Source organism: Chionomys nivalis, chromosome 18 (genome assembly GCF_950005125.1).
Source record: "Chionomys nivalis chromosome 18, mChiNiv1.1, whole genome shotgun sequence".
NCBI lineage: Eukaryota > Metazoa > Chordata > Mammalia > Rodentia > Cricetidae > Chionomys > Chionomys nivalis.
Genome location: NC_080103.1, coordinates 31,534,114 through 31,561,019, shown reverse-complemented (window position 1 = coordinate 31,561,019; position 26,906 = coordinate 31,534,114). Strand labels below are relative to the sequence as shown.

General features: G+C 37.3%; 1 protein-coding gene across 4 annotated transcripts in view; it reads left to right on the top strand.

Moving 5' to 3' along the window:
• Positions 1-461: 461 nt before the first annotated feature.
• Ptbp2 (polypyrimidine tract binding protein 2) overlaps positions 462-26,906 on the top strand; it is a 66,161-nt gene continuing 39,716 nt past the window's right edge. For 2 of the 4 annotated variants that reach the window (XM_057792969.1, XM_057792968.1), the window contains exons 1-3: positions 462-575; positions 2,206-2,236; positions 19,358-19,433. In XM_057792969.1, the coding sequence (XP_057648952.1) occupies positions 568-575; positions 2,206-2,236; positions 19,358-19,433 (115 nt within the window). In that variant the 5' untranslated portion in view covers positions 462-567. The remainder of the gene's footprint in view (positions 576-2,205; positions 2,237-19,357; positions 19,434-26,906) is intronic. The other 2 variants (XM_057792971.1, XM_057792970.1) reach the window with 1 other exon arrangement.

Sequence of the window (26,906 nt, the reverse complement as noted above, 5' to 3'; positions counted from 1 at the left end):
TGGGTCTTGTTCAGTGGGGTAAGACTTTGGAGGACGGACAGTCTACACACACCTTAGAGGATGCAATTGTTAAGTATTTTCCCTGGGGCTGAGAGGGTCACCAGGCTGGGGCTGGCTTTGACCTGTGTGGGTGGAAGGAACCCAGCTCGGGGTTGGAAGGGTAAAGTGGAGGCTGCCTAGGAGCAATCCTGCAGCCCGGGCCAGCCTGAGGCATAAGGGTGCAAGCAGGCTGGAGGCTGTCCTACTCACACCGCCCACAGAAGGGAACCCAGGACGCCCAGCCAGCCACTGCAGCAGGTACGTCGCAGAGGGCGGGAGCAGGCGCGCGGGCAGGCGGAGGCAGCCAAAGGCGGAGGCGCCCACTCCCCCCGGTCCCTGTGCCCCGCCGCTCGTCTCCCGCCGCCGGGCGCCCGAGCGCTCGGCTCTTTCCGCCGCCGCGCGCTGCCCCGTGCGCTCTGGCACCTTCGGCAATTTCCGTCGGGCCCTGGCCGCCATTTTCTCGCCGCTTGTGTGGCTCGCTGGCTGCGTGGCTCGGTTCTTGGGAGCGAAGCTTTGTCCGGTTCGGCAATGGACGGGTAGGTACCGGGGCCCGTGAGGAGATGGGGGAGGGAGAGGAGGGTGTCCGGGCCGCGGCTGGGATCCCGGTCGGGTCTGGGAGCGGGGCTCGGGCGGCCCCTCCCAGGCCGCGCCGCCGTTACCCAACCCCCGCCCCATCACACACACCCCTCCCCGGGCTTCCCTCAGCGGCTCGGGCGGCGAGCGCGAACCGCAGCCGGGCCCGGGAGGCCGGGGAGGCCTCGGGGCTTCTGCGGGGACGCGGTGGGGGCCGGGCGGCGGGGGATGGGGCGGGAAGCCCGGTGCGGCCCTGCCCCCTCGGGAGCCATGTCGACGCCGCGGGGGGACCCGAACCCTGGGGTGGCGGCGGCCGCGCGAGCGCGACTTGGGAGCGCCGGGGAGGCCTGTGCGGAAGCCCGTAGCCCGAGGCCCGCCATCCTCGGCCTCGCCCGAACCACCGCGGCGGGAGAGCCGAATGGGAGCCGCGGGGAAAGGGAGGGCGCGTGGCGGCGGGAGGGAGGAGGGCACATGTCACACTCCTTTGTTTTCATCCGAGTCTGGGAGCGGGGGCGGGAGGCCATCGAGATGCCTTTACAACAACAACAAAAAATGTGAAGGCTCGGCCCACAGGGCCAAGAAATTAAACCATAAACAAAACAAAACCCCGTGAAGTGTTTGAGGTAACATCAATCACATGGGCAAAGGCCACCGAGCCGTGGCAGAGAAAAGAACAGATATTCCACACAAGGCTTTTTTTTCTTTCTTCCCTTTAAAGCTACTTTGGTTAGTTTCTGGGGGGAAAAACTTAAAAGAAAACCCAATCAAATATGGAAGAGTCGTGATGCATCTTTGCGAGCCTGGGCGTGAAGATAGGATGCAGAGTGAGGAGAGAGCTGTGAGAAAAGATGAGGACCAGAGTCGCGCCCCTGCTAACACCACATCTCTGAGGACTCAGTTCAACTCATTGTTAAGAGAAGGGGGCATAGGTTTGGGTAAAAATATGATACTACTCACGGCTCATTTAGGGGAAGGGGGTTTAAAAAGAGACTCAGGTAACATGAACAGTTAGTAAAATGAGTGTCAGGAACTGAAGAATCTAAAGTCAAATCTGAGTTTATTAAGTTCGTTACCAGTCTAGCGTTTTCTGATTTTTTTTTTCAAAGAGTTAATGAAAAGTAACAACAGAAAGTAGAAATCGTGCCACAGATAACCTTAATGGGAAATCATTTTCCACGTGAAATGAAGATTCAGACATGGTCTGAATTCCCTCCAAACAATTGGTGGCAAAACTTGAGCAGAAATTCGTCTTTTCCAATTCCCAGCTTCTATCTAGATTACCAAAGAACTTGAGTTATGCTGCTTACGTCCGCCGTATTCCAGCACTGTAGGAATGGCGCAGTGTTCTGGATTTTTATCTTGCTGCTAAAGGTTCTTAAAAATTAGCCTAAACTGAAACAGCTCATGTTTCAAGGTCTTTCTGAAACTCCAGGTAGATAATAGCTTTAAAACATATCACTGAGCATCTCTGTATTTGTTTTCTAACTTTATTGCCAGTGTCTGGAGGATTTCTGAAAGACCTTGAAAGTTTTAAAGTTAAGCAGTGGCCGTGAGAAGAATAAGAGGTTGACCCTGTTCTTTTTTCCTTTACAGAATTGTCACTGAGGTTGCTGTTGGTGTGAAGGTAGGAGATGGTGTTTGGAAGTGAAGTGGAAACTAGACGTGTTGAATATACTATCATTACAAAGAATTGAGAATTTCAGTTAGCTTTGACAACAAAACCCAGTTAAAATCGTTTCCTTTAATTTGTAAAGTCAGTCTATAGACAACTATGCAGTTGGATAGTGTAAATGACTGTAGGCTTTCATAATAAGTTTTTTTTTTGAACTTTTTAAGTAGTGTTAACTTTGTTAGTTTAAAATAGTTTGACTCTGATTAAAGCGAAATGTGCGTGTTAGGGATGAAGCCCATTGGAAATTGGTTGCCCTGGCGCCAGAAAGAGTCGCACAAGTACTTTCAGCTGTCTTGTCTGCGGTAGGTTTGTACTTGCTTCTTGGGTAGGAAAAATGCTCAACCCTTACAGTTGACTCCATGCTTGCTTACCATCTGGCCCTTCCTGGAAGACAGAGATTTTTGTCTTGGTGTATTACAGACTTGTTTGTAAGTCTGTCTGCCCTGTTAGGCATATTCCTTGTCTTTTAGCTTTGGCCCAAGCCTGAAATAAGGACATTTCTCCTCCCCCTCAACCATATTATAAACATAAATATAAAACCCCTCATATATAAGTACCTGTAGGAAAATTATTAATATTCCTAGTTTACTGAGGTTGACCCTCAATATTTCTCTTGGCTCTTAAAAAAATTGAGTTTGTGATGGCTTAATTTTTATGACTAGTAGATGTTACTGTGTTTTCTGTTTATTTCTTGAGTTCACATTGTATAGAACATTTAGTTTTATTGTCAGTCATTTTCCAAGTTGAGATAGTTAAGAGCTTTGCAGTCAGTAATAGCTCAAGAGTACAAAATGTGTTGATATGTAGTTTTTATCCAAATAGATGGCTTCTGTGAACTTCATAAAAGAATAAATGATACAAGGTATTTTGTAAAAGTGACTATAAGTTTGTGGTCTGTTATTAGCAGTTAAGTTTACACACAAAACCTCATTAGTAGTCAGGAAAAAAGGTAGGAGATTTAGGCTAGACTGCCTGGATAGGATATGTTAGCTTTACCAGTTTTTAGTATTCAAGTTTAAGGAGAAACTATTAGAAAATTCAATAAATATACTACCCATTTTAAAAGGTTGTTTTATATAAAAGTTTGCAAAGTTAAAATTTTATATACTTTTCTAGAACATTGGTTAAATAAATATTTCAGTATATGATCTAATTGCCTGTATTTAAAGTATGCAATGTTTTGCTTATACACACGTGTGAAGCCACCACTCCAATCGAGGTAGAAACTCGTGTTACTCCTAGAAATGCCATCCTGCCCCTGTGTAGTCCTCTCTACTCTCCCATAGAAGCCAGGGATCTGCTAGCATTACTGAGTCATTTGCATTTTTAGAACTCTAAACAAATGGGATCCAAAGGGGAGGTCTTCTGGCCTATTACACGCAACAGAAAATTTTAAGTTATTTACACATGTGTATTGATTGTTCCCTCCCCGACTCCTTCCTTAGTAGTATTATACTACCTGGTAATTAAAAACTTTGGTGGGCATTTGTGTTTGGGGGTATTAAAAGGTTGCTGTGAACATTTCTGCACATTTTTGTGTAGACATACGCTTTTATTTCTCTTGGGGCCCATTGTTAAGAATGGCTGAATCATATGTTTGGCATATGCTTAATTGAGAAACTGCAGTCTCTTTTCCACAGTGGTTGTACCATCTTGCCATCAACAGGGTATGAAAATTTCAGTTCCTCCAGAGACTTCTCAATGCTTTTTAGTGTTTAGTGGGTGTGAAGTGATAATCTAATTGTGGTTTTAATATGTACTTCTGTGTGGAATCTCTTATAAGCATTTTCAGTGTGCCTTTTGCCAGCTGTTGTTGATTCCTCCTCTTCCTCCTCTTGGTTTTTCGAGACAAGGTTTTACTGTGTGCACCAGGGTGGCCTTCCAACTAGACTAGAGATCTGCCTGACTCTGCTTCCTTGTCTCCTGAGTGCTGAGATTAAAAGGCTTGCATTACCGTGACTGGTGTATTGTAGTCAGGGTTCTAGTCTAGAGGAATAGAACTGATAGAATGAATCAGTCTCTTTCTCGTCCGTGTGTGTGTGTGTGTGTGTACACAGACTCACACACATGTAATTTATTAGGATAGTCTATAGGTTGTTGTCTTAGTGTTTCTATTGCTGTGAAGAGACACCATGACCATGGCAACTCTTACAAAAGAAAGGGTTTAATTGGGGCTGGCTTAAGGTTAAGATGTTTAGTTCATTATCATCAGGGTGGAACAGTGTGGCCTCCAGGCATCGTGGTGCTAGAGAAGGAACTGAGAGTTCTACATCTGGATTGGCAGGCATCAGAAAGAGAGAGACACACACTGGGCCTTGCTTGAGTGCCTGAAACCTTAAAGCCTGCCCCCAGTGGCACAGTCCTCCATCAGGGCCAGTCCTTCTCCAACAAATAATGCCACTCATTATCAGCCTGTGGGGACAATTTTCATTCAAACTACCACAGTTGTGGTTCAGCTAATCTAACAGTGGCAGTGTCCCGGGGGAAAATCCAAGAAACCAATGGTTGTTCAGTTCACGAGGCTGGCTTTCCCAGCTGGTCTTGTGTAAATGTGTGAATCCTGAAGAAGCAGGCTCTAATATCAGTGAAGGAATGCCTCCAGGATATATGAACTTGCCATCGGGATTGAGGGTAAGCAGACAAAAAGCAAAAGCTGCTTTCCTCCATGTCCTTCAGATAGGCTGCCACCAGAAAGTGGGTCTTTCACCTTCAATGAACTAACCAAGAAAAATCCCTTAGAGTGTGGCCAGCAGCTTGAGTGTTGGTTAATTTCAGGTGTAATCAAGTTGACAACTAATAGCTATCACACCTGACTTGTATCTGTTGAAGTCTTTTGTTCATATTTTACTTTTGGATTTTGACAGGCTTCACTCTGGACATGTTCTTTATTAATAGCCTGTACAATTTTTTCCGTCTCGTTGCAGTCTTTGTACAATGCTTTGAAAAGTAGTAGCTATGGTGAACTCCATTATAGTTCCTCAACTTTTTCATTTATGGATGGTGCAGTTTGTCCTATCTAAGCCTTTTCTAACCTGAAGTAAAATGACTTCTTTGTTTTCTAAGAGTTTTCATTTTATTTTAATACTTAAATCTTGTCTGTGTTTAAGATGAAATTGGTTTTAAGTGCCTTTCCATATTTGTTAGAATAAAAACAAAACCCTAGAAGGAAGTAGGGGAAAAGATGGTGAAGAAAATATAGACAACAACATGAGAATCAGGAAGAAGGGAGAAAAAGTCAAGAGCCCCACAAATCAGAAGTTAAAACTTTTTTAAAAGGATACAAAGCATGGAATGAAAATTTCGATTTATATGTAGACATCAGTTTTTCCAGCACATTTGCTAAAAATAATATTTTCTTTATTAATTAACCTGTTGCTTTGTCAGAAACAAGTTGTCTTACAAAAAGTTGCCTGTATGCTGGCACACGCCTTTAATCCCAGTACTTGGGAGGCGGAGGCAGGCGGATCTCACTGAGTCTAAGGCCATCCTTGTCTGTAAAATGAGTTCCAGGACAGCCAGGACTGTTACCCAGAGAAACCCTGTCTTGCAAAACAACAGCAACAACAAAATATTTGCCTATATATGGTTTTATTTCTATACTCTTTCCTGTTGACCGGTTTTTATCTATCTAGTTGCCAAAAGCATACTGTTGTAATTACTAGTTACATACATACTGACTCTTAAAATCAAGTTGCCTTGATTCGCCAACTTTGTTCTTTCTCAAAGTTGTTCTTGCCCCTGACTCAAAGAAAGCATGCTAGAATTTTAACTTGAATGTGTTAAGTAATTTGAGGAAAACTGACAATTTAATACTGAATTTTCCTGTCAGTGACAAAATACAGTTTATTTTTTCATTCACAGGGGCCTTTTAAATTTTTTTGCATTGTTCTTTATTATTTCATTGTAAAGTTTTATACATTATTAATTGGGGGGGGGAAGATTGGATTCATCCCTAAGTATTCACAGCTTCTTTTGTTATAAATCATTAGTTCTAAATCTGTGGGCCGTGACTCCAGGGGTCACCTAAGATTATTCGAAACATATATTAGGATTCATGACAGCAAAATTATGAAGTAGCAATGAAAATAGTTTTAGTAATTTAATTCACCTTGTAAATCTGATGCGTTTATTTTAGATTCTAACAGAATTTTTACGTTTACCTTTGTTGTACTTAGTTTTCCCTCTTGGCTGTTTGGGCACCATTTTTTCTTTCCTTGCCTATGATAGCCAGTAAATATTAAGTTGGTAAGAGTTGTTAGTTTTACCGTGTTCTTCCCAAATTATGAATTGTAAGTTGTACAGAACAAACAGTGGAAGGAAGTCATTGCAAAGTGAAACTCTGTAGGTCTCGGGTTTGTTTTCTCTATGAAGAAGTTTTAAACTGCATAATTTAATAGAGTAGGGCTATTTAGGCTACCTATTTCTTCTTGGGTAACTGTTATAGTTTGATCTTCTGTAGACTTGGTGAATATATTTGGATGGAGTTGTTCGTTGGACTCTGTTACACTTTATATTGTTTCCTTCTTTTTGAGGTAAGGTCTCACTGTTATTTTGTTGGCCTAAAATGCTGTGTAGACCAGACCTGTCTTAAGGTCACAGAGCTGCCAGCAAATGAGGCTGGGTTAAAGTTGTGGTCCACTGTGCTCCAGTCCCTTTTGTACTTTGATAGTTTAGTACAGTGGTTCTCAACCTGGGAGTTAGGGCCTCTTTGGGGGGTTTTCACAGAGGTCACCTAAGACCACTGGAAAACACAGATATTTACATTATGATTCATAAGTAGCAAAATTACTTATGAAGTAGCAACGAAATATTTTTATGGTTGGGGGTCACCACAACATGATGAAGTGTATTAAAGTGCATTAATAGGAAGGTTGAGAACCAATGGTTTAGAACCCGTAATCACTTGAACTCTCTGGTTTCTAATACTCGTTATTCATGTTTTATTCTACTTTGTTTTGATTGCCAATTATTAATGTTCTCAAAGTGGTCAACTTCGTGAAGTTTTCATCACGTTTTTGTCTTTTTCATTGATTACTTTTTCCCTTCTGCCTTTGTCTCATATTAACTTATACTTTTCCTTCTTTTTTATTGAAAGGTTTTGTGTAGCCCTGGCTGTCTCAGAATTCACTATGTAGACCAGGCTGGCCTAGAACTCACAGTTATGCCCCCCCCCCTTTTGTTCATCAAATCCTGGGATTAAAGGCATGTGCTTTTTCTACCAGGTGGTTTTATTTGCTTGTCCATTTCTGTGACTGAAAAAAGCATCTTGGGGATGTTTACAAGTTATAATCTCTGCCAGGGCAGGAGCTCAAGACAGGAACGGAAGCGGAGACCATGCAGAAGTACTGCTTACTGTGTGGTTTTCCATTGCTTGCTCTGTCAGCTTTCTGTTACATTCTGTGACCACCTTTCTAGATGTGCCACCACCCATAGTGGGCTGGACCCTTCTGTGTCAATCATCAAAGAAAAAACCTCCTTGATTTGCTCATAGGCCAGTCAGATAGAGCAGTTTTTCATTTAAAGCTCCCCCTCTTTGGTGTCTCTGGTTTGTGTCAAATTGACAAAGTCTTAGCACACACAAACCTTTTCTAAACATGGTTTTGCTGCTATGTATCTCTTCTTAGTGATGCTTTTATGGTGTCCTCTTAAGTTTTCATTGTTGCTTTTCATTTGTTTGTAGCTACTTAATACAGCAACTTTGGATGCAGACTTGTATGGCCAGATTTTTAGAAGTTGTTTTTTTAGTGAGTTAACCAAAAATCAAGATGTAATTATAACTGGAGTGCTAGTGCTGATAAAGTGTTGTTAAAAGTAGCTTAATTTTTTAAATAAAATTGGATTTTTCTTTAAAAGTATTATAAATTACATATTCCTAACTCAAAAGTTTAGGTTCTACTGTGACTATTGAACTCCTCATGATTGGCCTCTTTAATGAGTTATTAAATAATGCTAAGCATATAGTTTTTGATAGTAGTTGAATATAATTGATTTTTAATAAGGTATGTGTTTCACAAAGTTGTTTGCTTATTTTTTAGATTTTGATTATTCTTTTAATGTAATGCCATAGTGTATACTTTGTGCTAGAATTTTTTTCTTAAAATTTCAAAAATTTCAATTTATTGCATAATCTCTATTAAATGACAGCTCTCTGTTGAGTATAGGATTTTAAAGTAGTTTGATTGTTCTTCGTTATTAAGTGTGCATATTAAGTAGTAGATAACTCGGTTAATACTTAATTATTGTGGAAGTGTCTTGAGCTTTAATTTGTTTATAATCCATGAACGATTTAGCATTAAAAAGATAAATACTAATTTTATTTCACTACATTCCTGTTTGTTGGAGATCCAAAAGATTAGTCTTTAGGTGGATCACATCTCCTGGGAAACTGTTGATGGTTTTAAGTAAGTGCCACACTGATAGGATCACAGTATGCTCCAGGAAATTGTGAGCTGTTCTTTGTAGTAGATGGGTTGAGAGACAGGAAGAACACAGCAGTACACATTGAAGCAGTGACAAATCCATGTGTCGATGGGCAGAAATTCAGTTTTAGCACTAAGTTTAATAGTTTTAGTTTTTTTTTTTTTTTTTACTGTAAAAGTACTTACTGATCAATAGATTTCTCTCAGTCTAGGAAAATAAAGTGAATCAAAACATAAAGGAATATTCTTGGTGTGATAAGCATACACACATTTGTTAAATGCACCTTATTTTAATAGAAAAAAATCGCGGTACTTAGTCATCCCCCGACCCCCAAACTCTGTCAGTCTCTGTGTACACTACCACCCAGTTAACCGAAAGTGCAGAGAACAGAATACAGCAGTTGAATGCAGGCTCTGTGCAGTTCTGTAAATTCTGTAAGTTCGCATCAGTTCTCTGTAGCAGATGAGATGTAATAATTAAAAAGATGGAGAACTTCTGGGTAAAAAGATGTTTTAAGAGGTAATATCAACTTGATCACTGTGACTTTTGTTACTTTCTGATTCTTCTTCCCACTTAATAAACCGGATGAAGTAGGATAACATTTAAGAAAAGTTACAAATCGTAACACAGATTTAACTTTGACAATACAAGGCAGTTACAAACTTTTGGATGTCCCAGTAGGTTTTATAGCTATTGGTTGGTTTTTGAGAGTTCATGTTTTGAAAGGAAAACACTGAAACATTTTCTTAGGAAATATCATATGTATATGGAAGTTGTCACAATAATTGAAGGAAAGTTGGTTGTGCTGAGTCTCATACTATAGCTATGGGTTGAAGATTCCTATAGTTTCTGATGTTATCATTAAAATACAAACTTACAGGAGGAACTGCTTGCTCAGAATTTTTTAAGAATGCTGTTAAAATTTTGCCACACAAAGAGACCCTATTTTGTCTATATTAAATTGATCTTGAATTCTTTTGTAATTTTCTTTAAAAATACATCAAAAGTGAAGAATGATCTATTGATTATATTGACACCATTCTTTTTATACAATAAAATTCACAGTAACTTAATATCATGGGTAGTTTTCCTTTGATATTAAGGACAAAAAAAGCCAACATGTTGATTAATGTCTCTTAGGTCTCTTTTTATCAATAAATCTCTTTTCCTAACACCTTCTTATAACTCATTTTTAGAGAATCTGAGTCATCTGAACAATTTCTATTCTGCAGTATTCTGCTGATTATATACCTTGTTTCTTCTGTTCCTCATATTTTCTGTATTGATTGTGAATATGTAGATTAGATGAGACGATCAAATACAGGTTTAATTTTTAGCAAGAATATCTTGTATATATGATCCCTATCATTTCTATCATTAACATTTATCAATAAGGTAAGGTGTTACATACTCGTTACAGAATGCTCCTATCATTTCACATTTAGTAATAATATGTAATTTTATTGGTATAGTGAAAATACTATATTTTTTCTCTTCGTTTATAAAATGTTGACTGAGGTTTCTGTCCCACCTAGTCCTGCAGCCATTAAGTCCCAAAGAATCACACAGAGGTCTACATTAATTATAAACTTATTGGCCTATTAGCTCAGCCTTCTTATTAACTCTTATAACTTATATTAGCCCATAATTCTTGTCTGTACTAGCCACATGGCTTGGTACCTTTTTCAGTGAGGTGGTCACATCTTGCTTGCTCTGTGTCTGGCTTCCTCTGTGACTAGGTGACAATTACAGTCGGAAACTTCCCTCATCCCAGAATTCTCGTTGCCCCGCCTTTACTTCTGCCTGGCTACTGTCCCATCAGTGTTTATTTAAAATATAAGTGTCAGGGTACAGACCATTGTCTCACAGCAGTAAAAATTCCTTTAAGAACTTTGCCCATGAATTTTTAGCCACACACCATTTTAAAACTGGAAGTAGGCTGGATTTAATTCTTGGATAATCTCAGGGATGTATAAAATGCATCATAGTTGTTCTCATTCCCTCTTCCCTTCCCTCTTCTGCTGTAACCCTCCTTTTATTTGTGTGTGTGTGTAACCCACTGGTTTACCTGGGATTTCTTGAATGAGCCTGGGTGGGAGGTTATTTACTGCACTATGGACAATTTTTCAGTGCCTATACCACTGTAGAAAGTGAGCCCTCTCCCAGTCCATTAACTGCCAATACTCCCTTGGGGAAGGAGGGATTGGGTCTCATAAGCTTCTCCCCCATTCCAGTTTTCTGATGATTGACCTCCAGTGTAGTTAGTGTGAGTTCCTTCTTTTTAATTGTTACTACCATTATGAAATCAGGCATTTTAATGTTAATCTTCTAGTCCATTGTGGCGACTATTTTTAAAATGCTATTGTAAATGGTGTGTTGGTGGCATGTGCCTTTAATCCGAACACTCGGGAGGCAGAGGCAGGTGGATCTCTGGGAGTTTGAGGCCAGCCTGGTCTACAAGAGCTAGCCAGGATAGCTAGGGACTGTTAACACAGAGAAACCCTGTCTCAAAAAATCAAAAAAAAAGAAAAGAAAGAAAGAAATGCTATTGCATCTTGAGCAGGTGGAGCTTCAAATACCAGTAACTTTGATAATGTCGTTGAAAATTTGTTTTAAAGTTTACCATGCTGTTAAAAAGTCTCTGTGTCCAAGATGTGGAAAATATTCTTTAGAAATTGCAATAATGGGGGGACAAGGGGATATTTGCTCTAAGATTGTTACTTCAGTGAACATTAGCACTTTTTGATAGAAATATGTTATGATCTCTTATTTTCTCGTTTGTATTTAAAGTTATAGTTTTTCTTATTTGATTTTTTTTTTTTAGATTTATTTATACGTGTCAGTGTTTTACTCACATGTATTTCTGTGTATCGTGTGCACGTATCCTTGACCTGGAATTATGGACAGTTGTGAACTGACTCTTATGCTGGAAATCAAACCCCAGACCTCTACCAAAAAATGTGCTCTTAAACACTGTGCCATTACTCCAGCCCCTTTGGGTTGTATCTCTTGTCCCTGAAAAACTTCGTTTGCTAATACTAACCTTGGTATACCACACATAGCACTTCAAAAAACAATAACTTTTTAAAACACTGTTTTTTTAAAGCAGTATTATATTGTACTACACATTTAATATGATTTATTATTTTTGTAGTCATGTTTTGTCTCTATGATACAAAAAAGCATAGTATAATCATTGAATTTTAAAGTTTATTGAAATTACTCTCTTTGTTCTACCACTAAATTAATGGTAGATTTGTTTTTATTTGTAAAAAAATTTTAAATTTTCTCTGAAACAAGCTGTAAAGAAATGACCTCTACAGCAACCTACATTCAGAGAAGCTTAGCTAGCCTACTGTGTTGTATTCCTTCTTACATATATTTTCATTAATTGTTTTATTCAACTCATCCACTATATTTGAGGTTATACATTCATTTTCCTTCCCACAATATGTAGAAAGTAGCACAGTGTGCATAATGTTTATATCTTGACATTTTACTAAATGATTTATATATCTCATATATCTCCTTAGAGGACATGTCTAATAAAGAAACATTCTCATTGCCTTCTGTAGTCTTTCACTGTTTCTACAATTGCTAGTATAAAAAATTGCTGTATTTCTTTAGAGTAGCTCCTAAACAAGAATTGTTTGGTCAATGTGTAATACAAATACAGTTTTACTAGATATTCCTAAATGTTTTTGTCTGGGGGTTTGTTTACTATCCAGAAATATGAATGCCAGTGTCTCATAGCAAGAACAGATCTTATAGTCTGTGCCTGTAGTTTCAAGTGGGTGGTCGGGGAGGCAGTAGGATCCCAAGGGCTTGCTTGCTGGTTAACCCATGTGGAATATAGGTGAACCCCAGGTCCCAGTCTCAGGAAAGAAAAAGTTAGAAGTATTGCTACTCTCGTGGGTGAGAAAGTATTCAAATACAGAATTAATTTGGATTTGTTTACTGTGAGGAAGATTAAACAGATTTTCAGCTTGTGATTTCTACTTCCTATGCCAAAAACTTCCAAGTTTTTAAGTTTGTGTTTGAAGTTTAGATTTCCTTTATGATTCATTTTAAATCTATTTCAAAATTTTATCTGTTTAAAACAGTTGAACTTGACTGCATTTTTCTTTTTCACTATGCTTTTCATTAAAAATATCTGTGTTTGGCTAAACGGGATGTATTTTAGAATTCATATTGCAGTGGATTTCATGGGCATTTAAATCAGTATTAGGATGATGTTGAAGGAATGAAACAGATTTTCAGTCTACTGTTTTGAAGTTTTCCTTTGGCCAGAAAGAGGATGGTCTCATGTTTTCTTTCTTTGCATATTCCTGTTTTAAAAATATTGTGTATATATTGTCTTTAGAAAACAAATCTTAGACCTGGATTGATGAAGTTAAGAACACTTGCTTCTCTTCAGAGTACTCAAGTCTACTTCCCAAGACTCTTGTCAGGCTATATAACTCCAGCTCCAGGGATGTGTCCTGCTAGTATTACTTTAGGGTGACTATAGTTAATCCTAAAAGAGGGAACCTTAATTGAGATAAATGCCTCTATAAGATCCAGTTGTAGGACATTTTTTTAGTTACTGATGGGGGGAAAGGACTTAGTGATGGGGGAGGACTCAGCCCATGGCAGTGGTTCCAAACCTGAGCTTTCTGTCTTGGGCTCTATAAGGAAGCAGGCAGAACAAGCCATGATGAGTAAGTCAGTAAGCAGCACCTCTCCATGGCCATCCATCACCTTCTGCTTGCAGGTTCCTCCTCCCCTGTTTGAGGAACTAAGACAAGATTCAACTTATTTTTTCTATAACCCGTGGGTACCTGTGTACTTATGTGCTATAAATGCATGTAGACACCCATAAAATAGTAAAAATGAATTTATAAATAAGTCTTACTTGGTGGGTAGGAGAAATGACCATAGGCAAATTTTATGTAGTGTCAAGTTGTATCTGTTGCTTATGAAATAATTTTGTGACAGCTTTAAAAATACTTATTTATGGGGGGCACATATATTAGGTTGTGCACGTGGAGTTCAGTGGACAGCTTCTGGGAATTTCTTACCTTCCACTTTATTGAAGCAGTGTCTCTCTTATTTCTATTTTATTTCAGCCTAACTGGCCTGGAAGTTTGAGGATCACTCCAGTCTAGAGCTTCCGTCTTGCTGTAGTAGCATTGGGATTGCAGATTAGGGGCTCCACACATCCACCTTTAATTATGGGTTCTGGGGATCTGAACTCTGGTCATCAGGCTTGTGCTATTAGCCATTTTACCTGTGATCCCTATACCTGGCCTTGTATGATATGATGTCTTAATCTATAGTATTGGTTGTAGTTTGTTCTGATTATTTTTTCTTGTTATTTGATTATTTCACAGAAGTGACTTGTTGGGGTTATTAAAATGCATATTTTTATTCATTGTTTTCTTCCTGGAACCTTTAATATAATTAATTTGTGACAATATAATTAGACCCTTATCTGCCACTTAAAAATATGAATGTTACCATATAGGTGTATGCCTGTATCAGGTTTTATTTCCCTCTGTATCTTAACATAGGTGTGCTGTGAAGATTTTTTTTTTTTACTCTTTCCAATTTGATGTTTGTCATGTAAATGCAAAAGGTTAACATATGGTCTTCCATGTTCATTGGCTTATGTTCTGCCTGCAGGTAACCTTGGATTGAAAATACTACCTCCAAATTGTTTGTGTGAAGACTTTCTTAATGTAAACAATGTATTATCTCTGCTGTTGACATTGTCTTATGTATTTTAATTTATATTAAATATTTTAAGTAATTTAGAGACTTACTGTATATCTGGAGATGTGTCCAGGCTGTAAGCAGTTATGCCACATCATACACAGGCTATGAGCATTCACCTGTTTGAGCCCCCCTAAGGATCCAAAAGCTAATTCTCCCAGATACTTACGATCTTAGGAACACAAGTGCACAAATGTAATTCATTTTATGAAAATAATGTGCCCATATGTTTTCTATAATTTGTCTTTTTTTCGGGGGTGGGGAGCAGGGTTTTACGCTGTAGTCTAGGCTGGCTTAGAAGTCACTATGTAGCCCAGGTTGGCCCCCAACCTGTGGCTGTCCTTCTGCAACAGCCCCTGGGTGCTGAGATTTCCAATGTGAGCCATTACATCTGACTGTGGCTGTGACTTCTGTTTTCATTCAGTGATGATTTCAGTAATTAGCTAAATTATATGTGGAGTTGCATAATACTGTGGAGAGCTCTTCTGTGAAAATGTTCAAATTATCTCATTTGGTAGATATTTGGGATAAGGTTTATGAAGTTGAACAGTGCTGGTATATGTTTGACCGTTTTTTGAAAAGTGTGCACTAAGACTTGAGTATGTTAACTTTGCCCAGTAGTAGTAGACTATTTCCAGTGTTTCATTCCGATTTATGTCTCAGATTAACGTAGAAGAGTTACATAGCAAGTTCTTACTGGTACTCTAAGTATGTAGTGTGTTCATTTCTGCTAGTCTGGTGATTTGTTTGTTTGTTACTGTTTTCTCCTGATTAATGGAGTGTACATTGTTTTTGGTTTTTGTTTTTAATGTGGAGCTTCACATTAACTTTTCACTTTCAGTGTCAAATATATTTCATACACTTACCTACTACTAAGAACAAAAAAAAATGACAGAATAGAACTAGAAATAAAATTGTTTTATATTTATCTTCTTTCATAACTCATGTTTCATTGCCTGCTTTCAGGCCTGTTTAGCCTTTCTTCTCTATAGCATGTTACTTTAACCACATGTACATTTATTTACACATAAGCATGTATTAACTACATTTCACATATGGGAGAGAACATGCAGGTTTTTTTCCCCCTACTGAGATTGTGTGATCCTGCTTAATACTGTATATTTCAAGTCCATTTTTTCTACAGATTTTTTTAGTTTTTTTCTTTATAACTTAGTATTCTATTTTACTTGTAAATATTTGTTTTCATTATCCATTCGTCTGTTGATAGGTAGCTAGCTTAATCCCTATTCTTTGTTATAATGAACAAAGCAGCTGTAACCAGGGGGTACAGATTCTCTGGGTATATGATGAGAAATGAAAGAGTTGGGTCATGTGGTAGTTCTTTGTTAACTGTTGGAGAAATCTCCAAACTGTTTTCCACACAATAGCTGTATTAGTTTGCATCCCTACCAAAAGTGAAAGGAAAAAGAGAGATTTGGTGATGGTGGTCATTTTTACTGGTGTGAGGTGGTATTCAAAGTAGTTATTATTTGTGTTTCTTTGGTTGTTAGTGATATTGAATACTTTTAAAGATAGTTATTGGACATATTTATTTTTAACACTGTTCATTCTTTGTTATTTGTTGATTGGTTTTTTTTATTTCATTGGTATATAATTTCTGCACTTTGTAAATTCTATATATAGACACTTGTCTGATGTATAGTTGGTAAAGATTTTCTCCTATTTTGTGGGCTGCTAGTTCTGTATGCAAAAGCAATAATCAAGTCTTCAAGTTTTTCTCCATTTTAGTATGCCTGTCAGAAGCCCCTGGTTGTGTGCCATTGCTTGGAATGTGTAGTTCCCACAGTTATCTTCTTGGGTTCACTTAATTTACTAAAGAAAAGGACTTAAAACTTTATTAATGGTAAGGTGAAGAGGTGCTCAAGGTGAGGGAGAAGTGCTGTAGAACTTTTTTAGGTTTCCTGTGTCTGGGAATCTACATGCTAACCTTGGAAACTGGACTAGTCCTTTTAGTGTTTTCTGGAGGCTTCATTACATAGGCATGTTTGATCAAACCATTGACTGTTGGTGATCAACTTAACCTTTACCTCCTCTCTTCATCTTTGGTCTTCCTCCAGTGACCAGCTGCTATCCTGAACGTGCCTTGAGCCTTCCAGCCATCAGTAATCTCATTAGTATTATTTTTATAAGGACTTTTCAGAGTTTTATGCCAGAAAATGAAAATAAAGACCATATATGTGTATGATATGCATATACATGTATTTGCAATTTTATATGGACTTTAATCATTTTTAATTACTTTAATAGTTTTTCCCAGCAGTGATTTTGTGACTACATAGTTCTAGTCTTTACTAGTGTTTCCTTTCAGATTTAATTTCTTTGTAGGGATTCTTGAAATAAAAATAATTGTTTAAATAAGTTTCTGATGGTGTAAGAAAATGATTTCAACAAGCCAGATTTCTTCCATCTTGCATTTATGATCCCTATGCTTTTTGTTCTTGGCTAATTGGTCTGATACTGTGTAACTGCTAAATTTTCTTTTTTCTTGCTATTATTCCTGTAGGTTTATCTGTATTGTTAATAGTTCTTCAAATGTAACTTTTGGTTGTGATAGTTCTGTTTGCTGTGTCATTGTTCTGTGTATTTTTATGGGTAGTGTGATGTGCTTGTCCAGCATTTAATGAGAGGTTAATTCTCATACCTGTTCAGCTTTTTCTGTCAAGGATGAGTAACATCATTTTCTGAAAGTCTAGTTTTTCTCTGGAACTTGATATTTTTTAATTTTTGCGGGTCATGATTTCTTAGGCTGGCATCTTTAGAGTAGAAAGTGCTTGACTAGAGGTCAGTCTTCTACCTACCAGGGCCCATGGACTTCCCAACTTCCTCAGCTTCTGCTTGTTAAAATTGGCAGCCCTCAGAACTCTCTGCAGGAAGCAGTAGATGGTAGTTAGGTTCAGTTATGATAAGCAGAAGACGATTTAATAACAGAAGAAAAACCCATTCATACCTTTTGAATTAATGACAAATGACTTGTATTTTTTAAAAACATCATATTCATTCCTCTGACAGAAACTTTCTTAATTCAATGAAATAAGTTTTTGAAATGATCATTTGTACTATAATAGATGTCTTAATTTTTCTAATCATACTTATTTACTAAGAGACATTCAAACTCATTTTGGTATGTAAATTTTTTAGTGGAGTGTAAAACAGGTTGACATTTTAGATGTTTTGGAGTTTTGGAGATTACAGATTACATATTAGGATAGGTTTTGATTCTGAATTTCAATATTACAAGTTTTATTTGTTTTTAGCAGGCACTACAATGAAACAGCCATCACTTATTATCATTGTGTGATTTTTTTATAGTATTAAAGTTAAATGACTAGGTTGCGTAAGAGTTCATGTAAAATTCCATTAGTTAATGTAGTAATTTTAACATCAATGTTGTAGAAAAGTTTCCACCATATAAAAAATTTTAAAAACTCAACAACTTTACCATACGTTGTGAAGGTTTGTGGTAGGGAGAAGGAAGAGAGAAGCCTTTTGCATGCAGTGAGTCAGTTAGGGATTTGTGTTAACTCAGAACAGGGATTTCCTACCCATCACTTTGTAGTTAGTTACCATCTCCTAGAGTGGAAAGAAAGGATACAGTGATACTACTCATCTGAAAGGATGTTGTGTTTTCTTTTGGAAACTAGGGTATTGTAAGGATGGTGGTGAATGCTTAGACATTACACTCTGACCCTTCTAAAGGGTTGTATGGCTTCTTTGGCAAAGTAAAGCACTAAGACTTGCCCTTTTTATTTCCTCCCGCTTTTTACTTTTAGAATCAAATATGGAATGATTTAGATAAGGGCTGATTTTATTCACTGTAGGAAACCCCCATCCTATAGTTGGAAGCCAACTTTGTGTACATAATAATTTTATTTTGTCTTTTTATATTTTGTAATATAAAATTATTTTATACTTCATCTTGATTTTCTTGTTCAACTTATTCTGATAAGTTCTTTAAGTCAGTCACTATTATTTAGTTATTTTAAATATTAATGTCCACCTAGTAAATACATACATTTTAAAAATAGACAAAACAGTTGATTTATTTTCAATGTTAGTCTAGTAAAGTATATTTTTATAAAATTCAGGTATTTTAAATACCTAAAACATTGAGTAATTTGAACATATAAGGCATAACCTTTCCCTAAAGAATTTAAAAACGAGTCATTTCTCTCTTATTTTGTGCCGTGAACTTTCTCATTCTTTAGATGTTGCTTTTGTCTTCAGTGTTCTCGTTGATATTTATACCTATTTTTTTCCTTTTTTTTTTTTGGATTATGGTAACTAATAGCTCCCCATTTTGAATTTTGAATTTCCTAAAGACCTGATTTATCTGAGTGCATAAAATTAGTAGAATGAAAGATTCAAATAATGCTTTTGAGAAAGACTATCTCCTCCGTCCTATTCTTTCCTTTTTTGCAATCAGTTGAGGTGTAGCCTTTGAAAAAATTATGAAACTTTAACTTTTCCTTTCTTGAATTTTGGGTAAAAAGAAGGAAATGAACACTTTCTCTTGATACAGGTGGGAAAGGAAAATAAAAAAAGGATGAAGTTATCCTTTGTTTTAGGACATCAGTTTGAATCTGTGGGTCACGATCCTGACAGGGGTCACATATCAGATAGCCTGTATATTAGGTATTTATATTGTGATCCATAATGGTAGCAATATTAGTTATGAAGTAGCAATGAAATAATTTTATGGTTGAAGATCACCACACCATGAGTAACTGTAAAGGACTGCAGCATTAGGAAGGTTGAAAACCATTGTCTTAGGGATTTGTCATGTTCAGTAGTTGAAAAGTTAGAAATAAAAGATAAGCTTTTGTATTGTTTTTTAAGTGCAGTGTCTTATGGTAATTTGGTTTGTTTTTGTTTTTATAGAGAGGATCTGACGAGCTACTCTCAGGCAGTGTTCTCAGTAGTCCCAACTCTAATATGAGCGGCATGGTAGTTACAGGTAAGTGTTGCTGTCTTAGCAGCCCTCATTTACTGTTTTCCAGGGCAGAACGTTAAAACTTCGGTCAGAACAGCTTTTGTTTTGAAACCTGAAATTGATAATTTTGTGAGGAAGCAGAGTTTAAATCTGATTCAATTTGTTATTTGAGTAATATATGCTAGGGATTGAATCAAGCACTTGTAGGTGGACTTTTCTGTCCCGTCAGCCACTCCCCAAATAACCACAGCCAATAGCTTAGCCTTGTTTTTAGCTAGCTCTTCTAACTTAAATGAACCCATTTCTATTAACCTGTGTGCTGCCCCAAGACTCCTTTACCTTATATCCTTACTTCCCATCCTGCTCACTTTGCGGCTCATGGTGTCTTCTCAGACTCTTCCTCCTCCTCCTTCCCGCATTTTCTTAGTCTGATTCTCCCACCTAACCTTATCCTGTCTAGCTGTTGACCAGTCAGTTCTTTAGTAACCAATGAGAATAATATATCTTTACAGTGCACAAAGATTGTTGCACAAGTGCTTACACCTGCCAGGGAAATACTCTACCACTGGGTCATACCCAGTCTTGAAACTTTCCCGTTATCTTACTGTTGTTAAAGATTTATTTTTGTTAAGTGACAGTTTACAGTTTGACATTAAACACATACACTGTAATGATCAAATCTGGTGGTAGACAATATTTTCTTTATTATTTTATACTTAAAACCTTGTTACCTGTACTGTAAATAAAAAACCAAAATTGACCAACACAATTATTTTCTATGTAGTTTCACCTCCTTTCACTAATAATATTTTAATGAATTTCCATTTTGTTGTCTACTTATAAATCTAAGAGGATTTATTTAATCTGCATAGAGCTCTTTTTTGGTAAATCTTAAATAATATTTTAATATCTTTATCATTATTGTTATTGTAGGCGGATGCTGTTTGTTTCCCAGTCATCCAGACTCGAAATAATCACACAGAAACTGATAATTACCATACTGTTTGGCCTTTTAGCTTATGCATATTTCTAGCTGGCTCTTACATCTTAAATTAACCCATTTCTATTAACCTGTGCATCACCATGAGGTTGTGGCTTGCTAGCAAAGTTCCCGCAAGTGCAAGCATCCTTCTTCAGCAGCTACATTACTTCTCTTTGACTCCTCCTACTCTCTCCTCCTCTGTCTGCTTGGAATTTCTGTCTTGCCCTATTCTGCACTGCAGTAGGCCCAAAGCAGGTTCTTTATTAACCAATGGTATCCACAGCATACAGAGGGAACTCCCACATCATATTATTAGATTAATTTACCTTAAAACTCTACATTTTACACCTATTTTCATGAAGCCAGTTTTCTTTTTTCTATAAACAAAAAGGATAAAATAAACAATTATCTTTCAGTTAATTGTTTCTGTTTTGATACACTTTGACATACGCATAAACAATCCTAATGTTTCAATTAATTAAAAATGGTAAGATTATATTTGCTAACTGCAGTATGCTGATATAAAGATGAATTTCTAGTATATATTAATATTTTTCTGTATAGCAGTTATGAAACTATCGTAGTGCCGTATTCTGAGAATGAACACACAAGTTCACATATCTGTAGTTCTGCTTTGCTAAGTTTTTTTTATTTATAATAGTAATTGGTACTAGGAACATTTTAAAAATTAAAATCTACAGCTATACATGAGTAACTGTAGTAGCCTTGACCCCTTTTCCAGTCATCTTCCAAATCAAAGTTGGTTGTTGGAGTTGATAAACAGAAAGTATAAGCTTAACTGAATGGAAACCCTGCAGTGAGCCTCCTACTCCTACTTCTCTGCAGAGAAGCTTCCCTGAACCAAGAAACTCATTGGAATTATAAACATGTGGGACTTGGGGGCATGGGTCCTGAAGAAAAGGAAATTGTACAAATTTAGGTAGGGGTCATAATCAGAATTTCGAACTAGCTAGGTTGCATTTTTATTATAGGCTTTGTGATGTAGATGAGATTATGGCAACAGCCCAAAGTAAGAACAAATGGGATTACTTTGACAAAGTTCTTAATATTTTACATTAAGTAATATAATGTTGACTTTAGCATAAAAATATTCTGAAATTGAGCTTATATACTAAAATCTTAGTGATACCTCTAAGAGAAGATAAAAATGTAGTTAGTACATAATGGTGAAAAAGCTGGAAGATTGTTTGATTTTGATAATGACTAAACAAGGTATGCATCTCTGATGGGTTGACCCCTGAAGTATACGCTAAACTCTCACTATATAATTCTGCGGTACGTAGCATACTGTTTTGGGTTAAAGGACCACAATAGAGAAAATTCAAAAGTAAGTCCATAGATTTATGGGCAGCAGGTTTATGGGAGGTACAAAGTCTTGTGAGGAGAAAAGAGATTTAAAGGAGGAATACTATGTAGCATTTTGCCTTCCTATCCCATTGCAAGTGATTTTTGGATTTATGTCTTCTGATATAGGTGGAAATGAACTCTGTGTCGTAAATGTAAATCTGAAAGTTTTAAAAATTTTAGAAGAAAACAAATTTTGTAGGCAGTGACTCAAAAGTCATTAAAAAAAGAATTAACTATGTCTGCCCTTCAGAGACAAAGGCAAGCCATGTGTAACCAAATATTTTTTTTACAAAGAGTATAGCTATAAAAGCAAATATTAAAAGCTGGGAGGTGGTGGCACATGCCTCCTAGCACTTGGGAGGCGGAGGGAGGTGGCTCTCAGTGAGGTTGAGGACATGCTGATCTGCAAAGGGAGTTCCAGGACTGTTTTGTAGAGAAACCCTGTCTCTAAAAACCGAAACAAAAAACTAATAAGATTGTATATAAACTTATAAATGAGCAAACTCATGTTTACAGTAAGATTATAGATTATGAACAACCCAGTTTTAGAAATTGATCAAAATACTTGAACAGATATTAGGCAAAGAAGATAATCACATAAAGTATTGGAAAGAGTGGAAGAGTTTTGATAATTTTACTGTTGTAATGTAAAATTCTAAAACTACTTTAGAAATTTGGCAGTTTCTCTTTCAAATATATTTAATTTACTCATAAAGTCCATATATATATTATATGTTGATGATATCTATCCACCATTACCTCCCTCCTGTTTATTGCCCGTTATCCTGTCCTCTTCCCAGCTTAGTGATTCCTTTTGTTGTTGTTACCAACAACTCCTTTAGTTAGTGCTGTCCATATTAGCTTGACTGTGGCCGTCTTCTGGGGCACTGGTAATTTGCCAGCAGACATGTCTCCAAAAGAGACCTTCATTAGCCATTCATCAGCATGAGCAGTTTGTGGCTCCTCCACATGCCATGTTGGAATTTTACTTGGCTTAATCTTACATAGGTAACCATAGCTGCTGTGAATTAATGTGTCCAACAGCCTTGGTCATATCCAGAAATCTGTATTTCACAACTTTTATCCCTTTTCATCAGCTCTTATCTTTCTGCCCGTACTTCTACACATACTGAGCCTTGAATAGGGGAAGGTTAATAAGATGGTTTATCCACAAGAAGGCATTAATGTGCTTGTTCCTTTGATCAGCTGTGAGTCTGCTACACACTGCAGAAAGAAGCCTCTGACCAGACTTGAGAGTAATACAGATCTGTGCATATGAATAGATATTTAGAAGGTAGTTTGACAACATGACTATTTAGCAAAACAATAGTAGTGAGTTTTCCCCAGGGCCTATGGTCTTCCCAGTTACAGACTTTTGAACAGGTTTGTGTAACAGACATGGAATTCCTACAGTAGAGCAGGCTTCAGAGAAGCAGAAAGTGGGTGGTTATTGCTATAGCTGTTTAGTGACTATTGCATCAGTGGGCATCACATCTTTCTAAACAGGCTGGTATTGTAGCATGTGGGTCTATTGCCAGATGAGACCATTGATCTTTTCTCTGCCAGCAGCCTGCATAGTTCCTTCTAGCACTTTGTAAGTAGGAAAACAATTCTGATCAATCAAGGTTGGTTTCTCTATTTGGCAGGATCTGAACTTAAAGCAGTTCACTTAACTATAGGATTCTGCTGTTTTCTCTCCTAGAAATTGTTTACTCACAAAAAATCAAGTTCATATTCACTAAATCATATTCACTAATCCAGAATATACCCTAGTATATATACCATATGTGTTTCCATGATAATTCTAAATCCAGTCAGATATACAAGCTTAACTATAACACTGTAAATAAAAGGCTACAATAGAGAATTAGAACAATGGCTCTGTCACTTTGGTTTGACCCATAATTGTAAAACTATATTGTATAACTACAGAATAATATATATATATGTATATATATATAGCTATATATATATATATTTATATTTCAAGTGATTGAAAGAGATCCAGTAAGGGAAGGTTAATAGTCTTCAGTTTGGCTCAAGGAGAATGGATTTCCTGAATGGAGACTGGGGGCGGGTAGTGATGGGAACACAAGGGATCCGGTGTAGGGTTGAATAGAGAAGGAGAGTACTGAAAGAGACGATTAGAAATTTCAGGGTCAAGTAGAAATCTGGTGCAAGGGGAAACTTCCACAAATCTCAAAGGATGACCCTAGCTAAGTCTCCTAGCAATAGTGGATACATATCCTGAACTGGCTATCTCCTGCGATCAGATTGCTGACTGATCCGTTCGTTGTCAGTGATCTCTGAAGACCACCCCAGTTGTCATGAGAGAGTAGCTGATGGAGACAGATGCAGAGACCCACAGCCAAACATTAGGCTGAGCTCAGGGAATCCTGCTGAAGAGAGCCAGAGGGGTCAAGGACATCACAAGAAAATCCACAGAAATAACTAACCTGGCTCATGAACCAACAACCAGGGAGCCTGGCTGGGACTGACATAGGCCCTCTACATATAGTGACAGTTGTGTAGCTTGGTCTACTTGCGGAACTCCTAATGATGGGAGGAGGGGCTATCCCTAATGCTTTGGTTGGCTTTTGAAATATATTCTTCATACTGGGTGCCTTGCCCAGCCTAAAAACAAGGGGAGTTGTTTTAGTCTTACTACAACTTGATACTGTCATGCTTTGTTGATACTCATGGGAAGCCTGCCCCTTTCTGAACAGAAACCTAAATTGGGGTGGGAGAAGAGGAGGGAGGGGAAACTGTAGTCAGGATATAAAATAAATTAATTAAATAAAAGAGAAATAGTCCTCAGTCAATGGTGGTCCCTAAAGACTGATCCAGAAAAGTGATAGACTTAAAGATGAATGTGCATGCTTATTTCATTTTTTTAACATTGTTTTTAACCAGAGTACTATCTTAATGCAAAGGTAGTTTGTAATGAATTATAGGAGATCTTAAGAATATTTTGAACAGAGGGCTCTGGGTTGTGGTGCTAACAAAGAATGTTAACCAGAGGAGACTTCCATTGTAGCCATAATTACTGTTTGTCATACAGCTCAGTACCCCTGTTCTCTTTCAAAGTTTAAAATGTACTGCTGACCTTGGGTTTGTTTTTGTTTTCCTGTTAGGAGCCTGGGAACTTTTAGTAGTTTAAACTTTTTAACCTTTTCCTTGCTGTGTATGAGGAAAGCTAAAGCTGTTATCAACTTTTGTTTTTTTTTTTTTTGGTTTTTTTTTTTGGTTTTTTTTTTTGGTTTTTTTTTTTCGAGACAGGGTTTCTCTGTGGTTTTGGAGCCTGTCCTGGAACTAGCTCTTGTAGACCAGGCTGGTCTCGAACTCAGAGATCCGCCTGCCTCTGCCTCCCAAGTGCTGGGATTAAAGGCGTGCGCCACCACCGCCCGGCTGTTATCAACTTTTTATTCTGCGGATACTAACACGGGTTTTCAGTGTTTGTTTGTTTTTATTATTATTAATTTTGTGTGATGTGAATACCCTCGCCCATCAATATTTGTATTATGGTGCTATATATTTGGTAATGATCCTTTAATATTGGGGAGGGATTTTAAAAATACTGTGATTAAACTGGGTATCTTCCTTTGATTTTCATATTTTAAATAAAGCCACAGTCATTTATACAAAATAAAATAAAATAAAAATGCATCTGTCCCTGGGCAACTTTTCAAGGACAGAGGCCAAAGTAAAGTACATAAGGTTTTTATATCATTTCTGTGTGCGTTTGATATATAGATCAATATCTGGACAAATTTAATCTTTTATTTTCTGGTAACTTGTGATCACTGAGGAAGTGTTTGAAGCTTTCTCATGAAATGTACATAGCGTGAAAAATCCCTTCAGAGGAATTTATGTTCCTTTCATTTTTACCAAACTGCAAATTTTCAGCATGGATGTGAAAAGCATTAAAATTATAACTTTGTGTACAAGATGAAAATAATTCACTAAATTTGCCCATTTTTACACAAAATAAAATGTTAAAGTTAAGCATTAAAAAAAATATTTTGAACAAACAACAATATAAGATAGGCAGTTGTGAGGAAGATGATTAGAAAAGAAGCCAGAGAGAGCAACATGATTCTTTCACAGGGTCCAGTATGAGATTGCTCTCTTTACTCATTAAGAAGTTGATATTAGATTGAAATAGGAAACAGGATTTGACTTAAGAGTAGAAATAGTTTTTAAAGTTTCGTTTGTTTGGATTTTAAGAGTAGAAACTGTCCTTAAAGTGCTTCAGAACTGAGTACTATATGATAAATGGTACACTTAGAGGCTTTCGGGCTCCTGGAAGCCTCAGCAGGCATTGGCTGCCAACCTTAGTAACCTACATGTGATTCCTGGGAGCAGAGCAGTGACTCAGGCAAGTTGTCTTCTGACTTCATGTGTATACTGTGGCATCATAAAGTATTTAAATTTTATTTTAAAAAGTATCTGTGAATATATTAGCATGTATAAGAATTTTTCATGTCAATTGAAGTCTTAGAAATACACTTGAGTATTTAGTAAATTACGACCAACTGATTAGATATAGAGATGCCTTACACACAATTCCATATAAAATATTATCTAATCTATAGGCATCTGTAATTACAGAGAGTTTTTCTTTTTTTGGTGAAACTTTATAATGAATGCAGATTTATTTATTGAAATGGATACTGCCAGTACTTTAATGATTCAAAAGTACGTACTTTTACTTCATTATGTTGTTGTTTCATTGTGTTTTATTATTTGTTCTTAGTAAGCTCTTATTGTGCCCAATGTAAATTAAACCTTGCCATATCTTTAGAGCTTTCCCTAGCTGTTCATAGATATAGAATGGGGCTTTGCAATGTATCTCGTTGGGTTAAGGGAGTTCACTGTTATCTGTTAGTCTGTAAAACAAATTAAATGGTGATATACTTATGTACTTGGACAGTTTTTGTATGAAATTGAATCTTAGCCAGGCAATAGTGGCTCACGCCTTTAATTCCAGCACTCTGGAGGGAGAGGCAGGGGGATCTCTGTAAGTTCAAGGCCATCCTGGTCTAGAAGAGCTAGTTCCAGGACAAGCTGCGAAACTTCAGAGAAACCCTGTCTCGAAAAAAAAAAAAAAAAAAGAAATTGAATTTAATTTTTTTGCCGATTACTTA